Source organism: Pocillopora damicornis, chromosome 1 (genome assembly GCF_964200805.1).
Source record: "Pocillopora damicornis chromosome 1, jaPocDami1.2, whole genome shotgun sequence".
In the NCBI taxonomy this organism is placed as follows: Eukaryota; Metazoa; Cnidaria; class Anthozoa; order Scleractinia; family Pocilloporidae; genus Pocillopora; species Pocillopora damicornis.
The window spans coordinates 24037973-24055850 of record NC_142670.1 but is presented as its reverse complement, the minus strand read 5'-3'; the positions used below and the strand labels follow the sequence as shown (position 1 = coordinate 24055850).

Genomic DNA, 17878 nt, shown 5'->3' with positions numbered 1-17878 from the left:
ACTATCGATGGATTGCTGTGTGTGTATTCCGATTTAACTCAGCGAGGAAAAAAAAGGCTTCATCTTATGGGGTGTTTTGATTTTGGCACGAGCGTTCCCCCCCCCCCCCGAAAAAAAGAAAACAAACAAACAAACAAAAAAGCCGGCTGTACCAAAACAGTAGTGTTTTGAACAATGTAGAGGAAAAATAATGTATTTGACTTGCATAAAACTGGGCAACGCTTGCAATCATAAGAATACGGGAAAGGGAAAGGGAAAGGGAAAGGGAAAGCCCCTAAAATTTATATTTCACGCTGCAGCTTGAATAGCAAGCTTACTGCGCTTTTTCTTTTATTTAGTTTAACTGCAATAGCTCTTCCGATAAACTCATTGTAGATGAAAATGTTGTCTGCGAGTACTGCGTCCTTTTGTGGCAAGAGACATCAATTTTGCTTGCCCGGGCCATCAGCCGCACAGGTAACACGTGGAAGTTTTGTTCCTTTTTGGCTCTGATTCCATGATACCTATCACTATAGCAAAAATCTAATAAATAATACGATAAATATCGTTACGATCTTTCAACCGTTTAGGTTTTCAGAGTGTGTGCTTAAACGGCAGCAATCAACTCCAACTCCTCGTGAAATTTTGTCGCACCTCTTTGGCTGACGTAGAAACCAATTTTATTTTGCCGCTCTTAACACTGGCCAAGGTTTCAAATCTGTAAGAGCAGCGCATTCCAATTTAAATAATTTTCCTCCTTTACCTGATCCTCATTAATTCTATAGTTATGACAGGAAAAAAATCCTGTAAAATGCTGGGCCTCATAGTAGACTTGGAAACTTACGAATTACTGCACACGATAATTTTCCAGGCCTGATAATTTTCAGTGTCTTTATGAACAAGTGCGAGTTTGTCTATCGATATGAATAAAAAAAGACTTTTCAGCGATAATCGATTGGTCATCAATGATCGACATCTATATAATCCAACTTATCTTATTTTCTCAATATCGATTGATCGATTGCTTTCCCGATGGTCGCTTTCATCGATTGGTTACGTAACAGTGGACATGAGCGAAAAATAACGATGCAATGGGGGATCAAGCTTTTTGGGACCAGACGAGAACGATTGTCACGTTGACGGTCATAGTCCTCTAAGTCCAAGCGGTTGCTGATGATGTAATAGGCGGCTGTGCCGTAAGGCGGAAGGAGTCCAAGAAAGAGATCCTGTTTGCGGGCTAAACAGACGTTGGTGAGAAGTCTGAGAAGTCTTAAAAGCGGCGGTAGGTCGCCGGCAACTGGCTTTCATGAAACCCCTGTCTTAGCATATTGTTGATTTATCTTTTAAAAATATTTCGTTTTGGAAAGTACGACAAAAGCAAAGCAATTTGTGTACTCTTTCGGTGTGTGTGTATTGCTTTGATAATGCTCTTGAAGGCGTTTTCTGGCTCACATTAAATCTCCAATAAAGTCAGCTGATAAAATATTGGTTTTTTGATTAGCTCTTGTTAAGAACACACCATAACTTGAAGCAATTGTCCTTTCGCTACAGCCATGTTTGTTTGTTTCCATTTTGTTATTTGACTATTGATACGTGATAAAAGAATAAAAAGAAGTGGACTTTCAGCACGGAGCTACGTGTGTGTTCCCTTTTTTTTAATAGTCTTTGAAAAGTTTTTATTTCGTAAATTTGCATTTGAAATTTATTTTCCAGTGTCCGCCTTCTAAAGTCCAGACACAATCGTGACGTACTGTCAGATTTACTTACCCAGCGTGATATGCACGGTGATGATGAATCGCGTGACGTGACTACTGAGCTGAGATCATGCAACAGCTCTTGTGACTTATTCGGATTGAACTTTGACATTGAACGACCGATTATTTAGTTTTCCGAAAAATACATGTAATAAAAAGACCTTAAATTTTGCCTCAGAGATCATCACGAGATGTACCCGTGAATCATGCATCATCTTAGGGTAAACCGATGCTTCAGGCATTTAAAAAAAATCAGCTTGCAAATGGTACGGTTGTAAGTTTTACACTACAACAAGGGAGCTTTGATATCCATCCACTAATCTCTTTTAACTTTACTGCCACAGGCAGTATGTTGTAGGCTGGTCAGATTAGTTCCTAAAATGTGGCTTAGCTCACTCCATAATCAGTTCCCTTTGGCTTAGAATCCGACGGTCTGGGGCTTAAGTCCTCAGGGGAGACTTATTTTTGTCTCATACTCGTGACAAACGTATTTCCATTTTTTCCTCATCACCATCAATTGTTGAATAAAAAATCTTATGAAGGTGATATGCCCTTGAATGAACTTTGAATAGACCTTTGAATTTCCTTTTCACTTAGATGAAATGGCCTGGAGGCGAGAAAAGTTTGGACCAATGAAATCGTCTCATTTGCATGATAATAACGATGGGTTCTTCCGAAGAGGCGGTCAAAACTGTGAATATCATTTCAAGATCGTACGTGAAGTGGTTGTAGTTTAAGCTTTCGCTATGGTGTGCCTTTTAATCGAAGCTTTCTCTCTTGTAGGGATCATTCTTTGGCACTTTCTAAAGTCATTTATTCAAATATTTTTCCCTCCACCTCGTAAAGACGTAAGAGGAGAGATAATTTTCCTGACTGGCGCTGGTAGTGGAATTGGTCGAATGATGGCGTTAAAATTTGCCAAGCTAGGAGCTACAATTGTTTGTGTTGATATCAATCAAATGGCCAACGACTCTACAGTTCAAGAAATAAAAGATCAAGGACTTTCCGCTTACGGTTATAAATGTGATTGCAGCAGTCGAGAAGACATTTATCGAGTTGCAGAGCTTGTGAAGAAGGATGTCGGCGATGTTACGATCTTGATTAACAATGCTGGAATTGTGAGTGGAAAAAAGTTCCTGGAGACCGAAGATTGGATGATTCAAAAGACCATGGAAGTCAACACGATGGCTCATTTCTGGGTTAGTCTTTTAAATTCGTTAATAAGTAAATGAATTTGCGTGCAGCGATGATGCATGGACGGATGTCATCATGTTCGTATACACGCTAGGGTCAAACAATTTAAAAATTTATCAGTTACTCTTAATCTGTTATGGATTTTGTTTTTGGATTAGGAAATAATGAATGGTGTTTTTTTTATAGTTTTAAAACGAATCCTACTTATGTAGAGTACTTGTAGAGGAGACTTAGAGTGGGGTTCAAGGTCCAACATGGTTTTGATGATTTGAGAGGGGAGGGTGGTTTTGTTACACAAGTAGAGAGATCACCGGGTCCAAATTCTTCTTCCATACATATTTCTTTGGACTTGATCTTCAGCTGGACATTGAAAAGAGCATTGTAAACATATGGTCACACAGCTTATTTTGAACATACACAAAGGCATAGTCAAACAATTGTTTGTATTTCAAGAGCTGTGGTTTTATGGTGATTTTGAATAAATTTATACTATCAGCCAAAAAGTGATGTAGAATGATTATTGGCTTCAAATGTGATTCTTTTTGGAAGAGTTATTTCTTGGAAGGCTGCTCTCAGGTCAAGGGTATTGTAATTTGTAGGAAGTAGATCCCAAGATGGTGACTTGCAAAATATCCATACCCACTAAGAGGGGCATTTTTTAGTGTTAGCCTCCCTACAACACCACAATAACATCCTTTGGTTTTACAGCTTTAGTTGTTTACATTTATTTGAAAACTTAAGCTTAAGATTTCCTTGATGCCACTTTTCTTGGAACTGTAGTGACCTGCCTAGGATGGATATGTCTTGATATAATTTTTAACATCAGCAGTTGTCAAAAAACACCTTTTTTGTATTTTTACCCTATCTACAGACAAATAAAGCCTTTCTTCCATCCATGCTGGAAAAAAATCATGGTCATGTTGTTACCATTGCATCATCTGCTGGTCTGTTTGGTGTTTGTGGTTTGTGTGACTACTGTGCCTCAAAGACTGGTGCTGTTGGTATTGACGAATCCTTGATGATGGAGCTGAATGCCATGAAGATGACAGGAGTACACACAACAGTTATATGTCCATTCTTCATCAACACAGGAATGTTTGATGGAGTTAAAACCAGGTAATTGTTTTACATGTAACTGAGCAAAGATCAAGACTCATTCAGGGTTGTTTATTTCTCTCAGAAATAGCTACTTGGTGCAAGGTAATTAGCTTCTATTAAACAAATAAAGAAGCCTTGACAGTGCTCTGTTCTGTTGTAAAGTGTGCATGAAGCTATTAGAGCCCAAAGTAAGTTCAAGGGAGGTCAGGAGATGTAGCAGAGTCTCCCTAATTCTTGAGTGCTCTAGCTACCTCCTAAGTGTTTATAGCAGAACAGAGCACAGTCAAGGCCTCTCTGTTTGTCTTTTAATAATGAGTCTGTCAAATTCTCCACATGTTACTTACTATTTTCTGAACAAATTTTGATTTGCAAAGTGAAAAAAGTGCTGTCAACATGTTCTATAATCTCATAAGATACTACAATAAGCTATCAGAATACATGTTAGAATGGTTCAAATAATCTGATTGGTTGAATAAGACCAAAGCTGTCAGAAGTGTCAAACCATTAAAGTTCACAAACCATCAAAGTTCACAATCTGCAGTAGTTCACCAAATGAAATAGTTCGATAGTTCAAATTTAACACTTTTACCAGAAGGATTTTAGTTTTAATACAGAATCTGGTGAAATGTTCAGAGAAATCTGGCCAAATTGTGGCTCACAAAAACATGCATGTTTTTCACATGACAATAAGAAGACAAACTGTGCAAGGAGTGTATTTTGTGAATGAACAATAGCTAAATTTTTTGAAAATTGTTCATGATGACAGTGTGGTAGAACAAGGCTGTTGTGACTGATATGGCTTTCACAAAATGATCAGAAAGAATAACAGAGCAAGCTCTTAGTTGCTCTCTCGAAGGGCTTATTGTGTCATGGTGAGACATTTTATAAGATAAGTTTATTTGGTGACGCATGCTAATCAACACCTTCAGCAATATTTCTGCTCTGATGCAAACAAAGTTTCTTTTTTCTGGAATGCCAAAAGAGACTTTTGTCACCTTTTGACATGATAAAAGGTTGATAAAAGCACTTGAATTACAAGAACAATCACTCCAACTTTTGGAAAGAGCTAATTAAAAGTTAGTAGACTTAATGATGAATAAGCAATTTCATCACTGTTCAGCACTCTACAGTGCGTCACGCTAATTCAACAATGGTGTTGTAATCATTGATTAGATGATGAAAAGACGTTGGCATGAAGCATCATCAATCTTGCACCTTCCATTGTACTCTCATATTACTTTTTGCTTTATTTCTCCTGAAGTAAAAAAAGATACCAGTATGAAATTTTCTTTACTAGATATGAGATTTTCAGTAAATTTTAAAAAAAGACTTTTTTCCCTTCAATGATATCCTAAACACCAGGTCTGGGTTGTTCAAGGGTTGCTTAAGACAATTCAGGGTTAGTGTGAAATATTATTTCAGGTCTGAAAGCTTTAAAAGGAAATGTAGTTCAAATCTTTTTGCTTGCAATATGATCATTTGATGTTCTAAAAAGGATAGGGAAAATTTTCTCTAAAAAGCTTTTGAACAAAAAAATAAAGAAACCTGGATTAAAATTTAACCCTGGGTTAGTGCTAATTGGCCTTCTAACAACTGGGCCCTCTCTATTAATTTCAGGTTCACTAGGCTAAAAGTGAATTTAGTACTAAGAACAGCTGGTTAGCAAAGTTTTAATGCCCATGACTAGCACTTAACTTGTAGACAGAGAAGGAAAGAAGTTTTTGTTTGTTACAAGTCCTTAGTGCCATGTTATGTGCAGCAGCTTTTGTCATATTTAATTTTTCAACAGGTTCCCACTACTACTTCCAATTCTGGAACCCAACTGGGCCACAGATAAGATGGTGGATGCAATCCTTCGCAATCAAACCATGTTGTTACTTCCAAAAATTCTGACTTTGTTTCTCTGGATTAAATGGTGAGTGAGTGCAAGAACTGGTATTTACAATTGGAAGGTGATGTCATTCATTTTAGTCATCAGTAAATTCTCAGCCTTGGATAATCCATTTCTTGCGTTCTGACTGGTTCCTCAATATCAGTCATTAGCTTGTACACAATTTTGCCTAATAAGGACAATCAACCTTAAAAGCTAAGTTTTTTGTATGTCTCACAATGTAGTCACGTGTGATGTAGATTGCAATGTTTCGACTGCATACTGCTAGTCTTCTTCAGACAATGAGGTCGACTGGTCATAGGTGATCTTGTAAAGCATGATGCTCTGCTGTGATTAGTTGTTTTTCAACAGCTCTGATTGGTGCATTCTGATCCTCTGATTGGTGCATTCAGTGATTTGCTCCCTCGGTGGTCTGCTGTTGCACAGCTCTCCTGTTGTTGTGTTTCTTTATCGTGGGCATCCAGGCTTCTGGAATTTCTATTCCACTATCCCTGTTGATGTTGTCTGGGTGAAGTCTTATATGAATTGCCTCTTTGACCTTGCGCGCGTAGTAATAAGGGTCACAGTCAATAAACTTTAGTTCATTCCAGAGTGGCTTCGTTCCAGCAAGGATTGGAATGCACCAGTCAGAGCTGCTGAAAAACAACTAATCACAGCAGAGCATCATGCTTTATAAGATCACACATGACCAGTCAACCTCATTGCCTGAAGAAGACTAGCAGTATGCAGTCAAAACGTTGCGATCTACATCACACGTGACTACATCGAGAGACAAAGGAAAAACTTAGCTTTTATGGTTTTTCACCACGATGAATAACCACAACCTTTTTTTTACGACAATCAACCTACCAGGTGTCTCTCAGCAGAAGTTCTTTTTCCCTTGGAGGAAAACTCTTGTTCAAATCAGCGTAAAAAAGTAACAACAAATATCAATAACAGTAAGACAAACTGCAAGATTCATTAAAAAATTGGTATCTATGAAGTTTCTACAAGATCAAACACCACACAAGTAAATAATGCTTTTTGTGCATGCTGATTGGCTAGTTCAGAAGTGAACAGCAAGTACTATTTGCTTCCTATATTTTTTTCCTATCTATGTGGTTAATGCTGAAACAATTATTCACCTCAGTATTGTTAAAAGTGGTAGATATTTACCTATGGTTTATGGTTCAGTAATTATCCATCTCTGATCTACTCCACTCTAGTAAATAATTGTTAATTATTCTCTATTTATCATTGGTTTTCCCATTTAATTTGCTTGTCTGATAATTCAGGACTGAAATGCTGAAATGCATTTTCAGGTCACCATTTCCTAGCTCTACTTAAATTCTGAGAAGGGTTTGCTTCTAATTGTTTCTTTTCAGTATAATTTGTTTTTACCTTTACAGCACTGTACCAACATCTACTTATCATGCACTGGCAGAGTTCTTTGGGACCAATGCTTGCATGGATGATTTCAAAGGAAGATCAAAGAAATCAGAATGAAGAATGTCAATACTTTGTCTTCGTTCATCAGGAACATCAACTTTGACGGGTTCTTAATATTTCATTTACCTGTTTGTGAATGTGAACAAAATTATTTGATTTTAGCTTGCAAGTGTGGGTCCTTTTACAAACTTAAACAGCAGAGAAACAAAGTACCGGTAATATATGGTCTGTAAGTTATTTGGCTTTGTCAACTATGTTCAGAATTTACTAGTTGTATTTGTAACTTTATGCAAATTTCTTGTTTACTTATGGGGTTGCTCACATTTCTATCGAGTTGTTTTCTCCCTTATTAAATACTACATGTGAAAAAAAATTTTAACTGGTATAGCAATCCTTTTACCCATTGAATTTTCAAGAATTTCAAGTAATTACTGGCAGTAATAAAAAGTACTAAAAGAGTTACATTTTATTGATTACCCCCTGAAAAGTACACCACTCTTGAGGTGTGCGTCAACTGAAATTTAACAGTTAAACTGGTTTTTTTCTGTAATTAGTACGACCAAATAAGATCAAATATCATTGTGGTTTTGACAGTGGCTGTCAAGAGATATCCACCCAAAACATATTCTTAGCATACACCTCATTTTACATGAATTATTGTAGTATTGAGCTATTTACAAGGCAAAAATATTGAAGTAGTGGAGCAATCCTTTTACCTGTTGAATTTTCAAGAATACCAAGTGATTCTAGGCAGTAAAATGAAGTATTGAAGATGTAATATTTTCCCGGTTACTGTTTCTTTTTATTTGTTTTGCTTTTTTACCCCAATGATGACATTATTTATTTTTGCCTTGTAAAGTAGCTCATTTTTAAACCAAAGATTTTGATGGACATTAGATCAATATTGTACCTCAAAACTTATTTCATCTCCAACAAGCTATGCATCCCTTTTTATTTTAATATGAGTTAAGATATGTTATTATTGTTTTTTTTAATTTTAACATTTGGATGAATTTTCAGTTTGAGTAGGATGACTTGTAATGATTTTCACTTTAGTTTCTGTGTAAACTAGAGTTGTAGATTTTCTTCTGCTTGAAGTGAAGTGTGAAGAGAAGGAAGGGGAAAAATCTCATAAAGATTACTTTTTAAGTTTGTTATTTGTTGTGGCAGAAATGGAATAATAAACAAATCTGTTTGCAAATCATCTCTTATATATGGAGAACTTTGGTCAAAATTTTTGCTATGGTTTTGTTCTTCTATAGGTGCTAAAAAAAGTGAAATGTTGACATGGGCAGCGTTTGACATTTACTCCGCTCTTTATCCCTTACCCTTCGCTATTCACCCTTCACCCTCCACCCTCCACCCCTCACCCTTCACCCTCCACCCTTCGCCCCTCACCTTTCACCCTTCACCATTTACCCTCTTTCTTCGCCCCGCAATCCCTTACTCAGTGATTGTTAAAACCGAAGGCCTCTCGCAGATCCTGGTTATAGACTCTTGGTATTTCCTTCTTATCGTCCCACGCTCAGAACGGTTCAGATAACGTCTTTCTTTATTTAACGACCGAATTGAATATTTAACATTCCCAGACAGCTTTCTTGAGACATTGGTGCAAATGGAGCGAAATCGGAACCACTGTTCAATGTTCGTTTTTCTTTGCAACTGATACTGATCTCCCAGAAAAGTTCTTTTGACAGTCTTGATATGACTGACTAATGTGAAGGCAACAGAACCTCGGCGTGATCTTGAAGAAATGTGAAATGGTTTCCGTGTTTACATAGCCTGATGTAAACACGCGGGAAGTTGGGAGAACACGAGATAAGCTGGAAACCACTCCGTTTCGCGTCGTGGTTTCCTACGCTTATCTCGTGTTCTCCCAACCTCCCGCGTGTTTACATCAGGCTATGTAAACACAGAAACCATTTTACATTTCTTTTATAAAATAACTAATGAAAGAGGAACGAAAACTGTGTTTACATACGCTCATGTAAAATGGTTTTATGGCCAATCAGAGCGCGCGTACTATTTGAATTATTTTATAATAAGAAATGTGTAATGTTTGCATGAATATGTCATTTACATTGTGTACAGTTATTGCACAAGTAAATCATACACCTACTATTGGAGTGGGAAAGGACAGCCGCCACTCATCAGGTTTAGCTGAACTTTAAGACTGTGTACCACTTAAAAACTTGCATTAGGGTTAAGAGATTTTCAAAGTGCTTCAGGGAAACATGCTATCCTGCGGGGAAGAGAAACACGATTTAATCGAATATAACGATTAATTAACGAATGCCCTTCTTTATCTAGGTATAGGTCATCTGTGCCTAATTCTATTTCATAGGGCAAACAGCTAAGCATTTTGTAATATAATAGCAGTCACGAGACATAAGCCAGCCTGCTATGCATGAAAAATTTTTAATCCAGGTTAATAGGTTATTTCTGACCAGAACTGCATAATGCAGTCCGCTATGTATCAGAGCAGCTAGCTCTCGAGCGATATTTAGGGCAGATTATTCATTTTGCAGTGTGCAATATACCGGCATTCAAGTGGTATATCGGGCAGCTTTAGCTATGCATTTCAGAATTCAAGTCGTGGGGAATTTCTTACCTTTACTACATATCATGACAGATGGAGCTGTGCATTTCGCAAAACACCAGGAATTCGAATCAAGTTATAAGCTATAGGTTATTTCTATGTCTACTGCATAATGCAGGTAGTAATGCAATTTGCAAAATACCATAAATCAAACACTGGGGATTGACAGCTAAGGACCTAATAGGCTTGTGCCTGGAAGAAATTGGATTGCCGGTATGTTACTAAAAACGAACTAGACACTGTGACATGCAATCTGTTAAAGCGTGGTTCTATTCAGCAGTCTTCCTGAATGGATTTACACCACAAAGAGATGACAAAATATCAGTAGGTTATGAGTTTCTCTTAAGGTGGATTTTTTTACAATAAAACTTTGAAGCGAACACTTAACTGAAAATGCCTTTGCCGCGAGAGATCACTGCAAAAGTGTGATTTCGATCTATCTCTGAAAAACACACCGTAAACCAACATTTTTTTTTAGGTTTTATCAATACTTCTCAAAACGAACACTTCCCTAATTAACTTTAGAGATCGGAAGAATGTGACAGTTTCGAAATTGAATTTTCTTCGTGAATACTTGACCTTAAACTCAATATAGCAAGCGCGATATCAAAAAGCAGTCTTGAATATCCTTTGTAAACCATTGTACCAGGCGAGATGTTAATGACTTCCAAAACACAAACTATTGCCTGAACCTCCCGCATATGATAACAATTTTCTATATCAGTTTCATATTCTATTTCAAATCTAAAAAATCTGTTCTCTCGTCATTTTCTTTTACAAGTATTGTTGTCAGAAATAGCTATGATGATATTAAAGATGATAATAATTAAGATTATTTATCGGAAAATCCCCGCGAAACGCAGGAAGCTCTCAAAACTGATTCATTCCCGTATAACAATCTCAAGTAACAAACGATCGCTCTGTTAACTATCAAACTTTCCCTAGTTCCTTTATCATTGTCTGTTTTTTGTTGGCGAATCTGATTCGATTTTTCATGGATCATTTATTTTTTAAAAACATCATCACCGGCGTTGTCTTGAAGAAGAGCGATTATTCTTATCGTTTTGAGCAAAAATATCTTAAACCGGCGAGGGCTGACTATTAACGTAATTGGATCTGACCGGTGTTCTGACTGAGTCTTCCCTTTGTTTACAGACCTCTCGTAATCCTTGACCGCTGACTAAATCTGTTTGCTTGTATTATTCTGACACCAATCACAGAGCTTTCAGTAAGACACAAAAAATGGTGGTTCCCTGAGAGGGTAAGCTACGCATGCTCGTACCACTTATTTCTTTACCCTTAAAGATTTTCTACCCCTAACAAATTCCGTTCCAGTGCTGAACAAAGAAGAAAGATCTGCAACTCGAGTATCTTAGTTTATTGTATCTCACGCCTTTAGATTGCAAGCGGAAAGGAAAACATTGGAAAATAAACCGTCAATATATCGCAGCTTAAATCATCGGATCATAGCCTCATCCACCCACTTTTGCGTCTGTGAATTTCCACTGACCTTTTTCGGGTTGAAAATCAATCGGGAAACACTTAGAAAACGAGACGAATTATCAAGGCACGCAACGTGGGTTGAAAGAGTTTTATATAAAAACCTTGAACATAGCACAAATGTGATTCCATTGGTAGCTGTTCGCCATTTCTCTCATCTTATTGGCTATATTATAATTATGTGCTGGGTCAATGACCTTTTCAACACTTCCTCAAGTAAGAAAAAAACTGACCCCCCTTGTAGAGAACAAATATATAGAAGGATTAACAGAAATCAAAAGCTCGCGTGTCAGTCGTTCTGTATAGAATTTCGATTTTTTTTTTGAAAAGTTAAGATCCTTGAGTTTATCTTTTCCTCCACTGAAATTAGTATTAATACATAAGATCAAAAGGTAATCCACACCTATTCGAATTTTCTTTTAGCGATAAATTCCATCTTTAAAATAAAGCACGTTATGTAAGAATCACAAAGGCCGTGGAAGTTTTTAACTGAGGCGGCCAATCCTTCATGGATCGACTGAGACCTCACAAACAGCTTAAAACTGAAGAGGAGCTCTGAAGGTAAACAGAATGAGATGAGACTGTCTGGCCAACTTTAAATAAATTTGGTTAACACTTACGATCTTATCTTAAATCGTAAGAATTTGTCTACTTTTCATCAATTACTCAAAAACCATCATTGTTTGTTAACTTGCCATGATTTTTCCAATGAAGTCATCGACTTTTGTTGAGCCCCACTTAACTGAATACATTAGAGGCCATAACTAACGAAAAAAACAAAACAAAAACAGAATTAGCCATAAAAAACTTTGACCTGGCATCTTAGGAACTGTTGCGTGTTTTGTGCAAATACTTCAGAATTTTGTTCGACCTTTACCTGCCTCGCATGTGACGTAGTGGTGTTTAATGAGATCTTGTGGATTATTATTATTGAAATACCTGCACGGTCAAAACTCTAATCAATAATTAGGTTATCAGACAGTAATCCTGTCTACAGTTGCTGCTGAAAGTTTGAAATCACGTGCAATAAAATGAAAAAGCTAAGCAGAGCTTCGCCAACAATATTTCATGACTAACACATTTTACGAACAGAAGGCTGCCGTAATCTTGTGCAGTACATAAGCTGCGAGATTTTTATTAAAATACTGATGGAACAACTCTTTCCTTACTGAAAGTTTTTCGTATTTTTAATACCGAGTTGACATTCGATATTGCTCTTATTTTTTTAGTCTCTATTTCCGACGAATTTTTGAAAGCATTTTGATCACAAGAAAATCCACTAAACGGACCCCAGGAGAGGTTTTGTTTACAAAAGTGTTGAGTAATGATTTTTGGTAAGTATTTAACAAGGATTTAAGGCTAAACTAAGGGATACGAGAAGAAAGCCTAACTGCTCCAATACTTCCTATCACTTGAGGTACGCTAAATCTCTCTGTACCTTATATTTTGGGTCTGAAGACCCAGTAGGCACGTTATCGATTACCTAGCTCCAGTTTTGATGCTGATGTTGTCTAAAATGGCTTCACACCCCAGCTGGTACGTAAAGGATAAGAAAGTGATGTTGTTTACAAAACTGTCCTTTAATTCATCTTGTTTTATTTTATATATATTCACACATGCTACTATTCGAAGATTTGAAGGAAATGGTCCGGAAATAAGGCTGGAGCCAAAGGGGGCTTTATGTATAATTAGTATTCTTATTGTAAGGAGAGTTCATTCAAAAATCATTTTTCACTCCTTTAGGATCTATGCTCTATATTGGTCCTCGAAAAGTATGATAAAATTGCGATATATGCATGAGAAAGAGGCAAAATAAGTCTCGATCAGCATTCCAGTCTGAAAACACAGAATATAGCTGGCTGTTATACAGGTGTTGATTGAAGACTCACAACTGGTCTTTACCATTAGTTTGCGAGAGTTGTTTTGATCAAGTCTGTGGAGGTTTGAGTTTTTCAGTAGATCAATCTGAAAGGCAACCACAGCAAATGTCTACCGATCTGTACGTAATCACACACTTGCTTTGAATCTTGTCTCTGCACATTCCATAGGGATTATCTGTGTTTTATTCACATAGGAAAAAGTTAAGTTCAGAGTCTTGGCTATTTTTAGCCAAAGAAAGTTGTACCTTTTCGCATGAAAATACGAGGCGAGTAAAAAGTCCACTGACACGCTTCAATTCGTTGGAATGCCTTGGCATGTCTCGCTTAAAAGGACGCGATATATTTCGTTTATCTGGAGACTTGTTTTGAAATTGGTTGTGTATTGAGTTTGAATTTCGAGTCATCGATAACTTTGTTATTTTAAGCATGTGAGATGAGGATATATATTTCTCATCCATGTTAACAATGATGATACTAATTCAAAAAGAATGAATGTTTATTTTACTCTTAGTGGCATTCTCTGTGGTGCACTCAGGATTCCGTAAGAAAAATTTCCAAAAAGACTCGCTGAAACTTGAAGGCTTTAGTCGTGCAGACCTAAGGGTCAAAATATCAGTCTTTAAGTCGAATTATGTCTAACAAGCTTATCAAAAGTCTTAAAAGACTTATCTGAAAAGTTAAACGTCTTAGACATTTGAACGTCTTGTGGAAGTCATAGGACTCGCCTGTGTCACCCGCGCCGAGACAAAGCTTTCTTTTCTTTTCTACTCTGACTTGCAAGGTACGAACCCTCAATTGTTTCAAATCCTGTGTTAAAAAGCTTTGTAGTTAGGGCTATGAAATCCTCTTCCCGGCCAGGAAGCCAGGGAAAACCCAGACATCAATATATGTGTTGTGTGTGGATCAGATATTCACTACAGTAAAGCTTTGTAGAGGGAGTTAGACTCTTGGCAAAATCTGCAGCTTTGTGTGACTGTCTTCAGTCTCTAAGTTGAAATTCAAGAACATTTTGAGGCCACCCTAGTCTAAAAAGGAGCAAGAAAAGGTGACGGGCATGTTGATATTGTTGTATTATCACGCGGGCACACAAAACGGAGTCGAATTTCTCCAACAAAGTTCAATAATAATGAAAACCCCTAGCACTGACATGGCTGAATTTTGGTGGTAACTAGGGTCACATTTTTTGATGTGAGAACTATTGAAGCTAAAATGTTTAGATAACAACAGACGAGTTATACCTATTCAAATCAATATGATCTAGTAAAGTTATTAAGCCACGTTGTGGAAACTGCCACGAGTTTATCTTTTAGGGGAAATAATGGAGAATGAGGCGAATAAAAATTGAAAGGAAGGAAGGAAGGAAGGATCAAAAAAATGAAACCACAGTCAGGTGCATCTTAGCGTGGTCGGACATTATTGTGACTTTATCTAATCTTTATCTCTTTACTAACTCTTCAGTTTATCTTTTTAATATTCTTCATATTTGTTTTCTGATGTTTATCATCACTAACCCGCCGTCATTTCCACGGAGGTCATCGCTCCCCTGACCTGCTTACCCTGTTGTAGTTTTATCTTGGCCAGTCACAGTTCAGACACTATCCAAAGATGTCTTACAAAAGTAATTGTGTTTAGACTCGCTTCGTTCCTGTGTCTGTCTATCTTTAATAGCCGATGCTATCAATTTTCAACTGTTTGAGTACTGGGTTAAAAAATATGAACCTGTAGATAATTGGATAGACTAAAATCTTTGCCGATGAGATGGCAAAACTGACCAAATATTGTAAACACATGGAATTTGATATGAACTTCACCCTTGATACATGTATCCCTGACGTAAAGTGGTTATCCACGTTTCACATGTGTGACTTGTTAACAGCGCATTAGACTCAATTTTGGAGACGACAGGTTCGTACAAAGGCCAAGACAATCCGTCGTCACATGATCATCAAGTTTTTTTCTTATTAACATGCAAGTTTGCCGTTTAAGGCCTTCCTGGTCTATGATAGTTGAATTTGCAAATTTCTAGAGATAATGGTTCACTTTATAGTTTGTTATACATGAACTCTTGGCAAATAATATTTGTGGAAATCAGTATTAACCATCGAAACGGATACAAAAGTACTTAAATTATGTTCAAATGATTTGAAATCATTGCAAAAATATTGTGCTTTTACTACACGAGTTCATGTTTCCAGTAAAAGAGCCTCTTCTGGGATCCTGATCTTTTGAGTTGCCGTGTACCCCATTATGACAAGTAAATAATAACTTAAGCTTAAAACATGAATCTTGCCACATGTTTTTCCTGTAATAACCAAAAAGGGGATTGAAAAGCTTCTAGTTCTTGGCATGTTCCTTTCACGAGACTTCCTAGTCAAGGAGGATATACTCGTATATTTAAGTTGTTTACAGATCTATCATTAACACATGACTATACCTACCTACATTTCGGCTGTTTCCTAAATGAATTTTCCTTCAATAAGTATTTCTGTATGAAACAGAGGACAAGCGTAAATCAAAGGCTTTTAGAATAACACTGAATATTAATTGGTCGTTTGCTTGCATTTAGAAGATGAGAGTTAATTATAGCGTGTATATAAGTAATGTTACTAAAAGAGTTGACCAGACTGAAATAACACAATCCGCAGAGTTCATTATCCTGGAAAATATTCGGACAGGTATCAATTGATTTCTTTGTGCTGAGAAAAGTTCCAAGGATTAAGTTTTTCAGTCTTAAGAATACTTTAGAAAAACATCCTTGCCAGTCGTTTGGTTGAATTCTGATTTCATACGATTTAATCTATCGATCATTGATACATTAAGTTTATTTAATTCGCAAGTTTGAAACTACGTCAAAACTGTAAGGTACAAGATACAACTTATATTTTAATCATCCAACGTAAGACTTAAGCTCAATTCTCGATATTATCCATTTTAATGGACCAAAAAAAAACCTCTTACTTTCGCTAAAATCTTTTTATTTTCCAAACAGTTTGGCTTATGCTTTAAACACCTCTTTAAAACCCGAGGTACAAAAAATAAAACAAAAAGAGTAATTCAGATTGTGAAACATTTTAAATGTGCACCTCATAGCGATATTTTGGAAGGCAGCGAATTATCTAAAGCTCTGGACACCAGCTTCATGCTGATTTACGCTCTCATTGTAAGCCTTATCACCATCTAGGTCAGTTATACTTTGCAATGCTCGTCTAATACAAAACTTAAAAGCAAATTAGACAGTTAGCAGATTCAGTCACTAAAAAACCAGCAGATAGATACCTAAGAAGTAAACCTCTCTTTGAAAGATCCATAAACGTGCCAATCATATTATTCAATGACATCTGACACCTTTCAGAGCTGTTTTGAGCAAACTATGCAGATACTTTGGAAATTCCCTATTTATTTTCAAAATGGAACTAGTAGTAGCTCTTGAAATATTGTTAGGATACCTAAGTATTTTTCATGAATTTTTTTTTTTTAATTGACGGTACTTAGGATCTGATCGCCAGGCATGTTTCATTGTGAGTTTTTAGTTCCAGACATAACGCTTGAAATTTTACTTCAAGGATTAATTCTCACTTTGTCAAAATACATATTTGTACAAATGAACACCAAAAAAATTATCCAGTATTCTTCGGATGCGACATTCTGGCCAATTGGGTTCGGAGATCTGTTAATCTGTAGGTGAACATTTGACAGAAACCCGAGGGGTTTGAGAAAACCCAGGGATACTCGTACTTTTGAAAGTTATAGCCTCATTAGTCCTGTCTGAGACACTTACCCAATCTGTGAGTATTCCAAAACAGAAATAAGACATCTCTGGGATATTGCAACGCTTCCATTCTTTTGTTACAAGGGGTCTTGCCTTTTACATCTGCATCTTTTCATCTCAGATCACGCGACAGAACTTAGATACTTAGGAATGATAACTCTAAGCCAACTGTTTATACTTTGAGAAAAGGGGCGTCTCCACTTAATCACAAGAAATCTGCACGATCTCCGAATAGCCTACGACTCTGTCTGCTCTAAAGGTCGGCTAATTGAAAACTATTCCGGTTAGACGTGTTAACGGCATCGATGAAATATACCTTTGATTTATTATATTTTCTGTCCCTTATTGCAGACTCTATGGCAGTTCACATGGACTATAAAACATAAATCTCCTTGTTGTCAAACTCATGACTGTCCCCCCTTCCCCCCTACTAGGTAGCAAGCTTTTCATCTGTGCCGGTAAATACCACTTACTGATAACTGCAGGATTCCACTCCACTGTCGGCAATAAGGGTCTGAACCAACGTCAAAACTGACACTAAAAGCCACGCCTATGGAAAATGTCTTAAAATAAGCATACTTTAGTTATTTCAAATTGTTGCTTTTTTAAAGAGAATAGAAAATGAATTTTCCTGAAGTGATATGCACGTTACAAAAGCCATGGTGCTAATCTAGTTTGTGATTGGTCATCTTTATTCTCATATTTGCGCCTAATCTGCAGCAAGTCAGAACACAAAACATATCAGCTTATAACTGATTGATTTACATTCTCTGACGAAGGGATTAT

The 17878-nt window shown here is 36.8% G+C and overlaps 1 protein-coding gene and 1 long non-coding RNA gene across 3 annotated transcripts; one reads left to right on the top strand and one right to left on the bottom strand.

Moving 5' to 3' along the window:
• The first annotated feature begins 988 nt into the window (after positions 1 to 988).
• LOC113678700 (epidermal retinol dehydrogenase 2) lies at positions 989 to 8545 on the top strand. 2 transcript variants are annotated; one of them, XM_089208844.1, is made up of 5 exons: positions 989 to 1261; positions 1693 to 2932; positions 3799 to 4043; positions 5815 to 5940; positions 7305 to 8545. In XM_089208844.1, the coding sequence occupies exons 2-5, from the start codon at positions 2480 to 2482 to the stop codon at positions 7399 to 7401; spliced, it is 921 nt and encodes a 306-aa protein (XP_089064970.1). In that variant the 5' UTR covers positions 989 to 1261; positions 1693 to 2479; the 3' UTR covers positions 7402 to 8545. The 2 variants fall into 2 exon arrangements, with proteins under 2 accessions (XP_089064970.1, XP_027051403.2); XM_027195602.2 differs by having other exon boundaries at positions 989 to 2932.
• On the bottom strand, positions 8311 to 17746 carry LOC149052879 (uncharacterized). The gene is made up of 3 exons (XR_016187466.1): positions 17102 to 17746; positions 15762 to 15808; positions 8311 to 12207 (listed from the first exon to the last, which is right to left on the bottom strand). It is a non-coding gene; the product is annotated as an uncharacterized LOC149052879 (long non-coding RNA).
• Between the last annotated feature and the right edge of the window lie 132 nt (positions 17747 to 17878).

Excerpts from the sequence above, each read along its gene's own strand:
- LOC113678700 (XM_089208844.1), top strand. The coding sequence starts at position 2,480 with ATGGTGTGCCTTTTAATCGAAGCTTTCTCTCTTGTAGGGATCATTCTT. Across the intron at positions 2,933-3,798 it reads ACACGATGGCTCATTTCTGG|ACAAATAAAGCCTTTCTTCC; the intron begins GTTAGTCTTTTA and ends CCCTATCTACAG. Across the intron at positions 5,941-7,304 it reads TTGTTTCTCTGGATTAAATG|CACTGTACCAACATCTACTT; the intron begins GTGAGTGAGTGC and ends TTACCTTTACAG.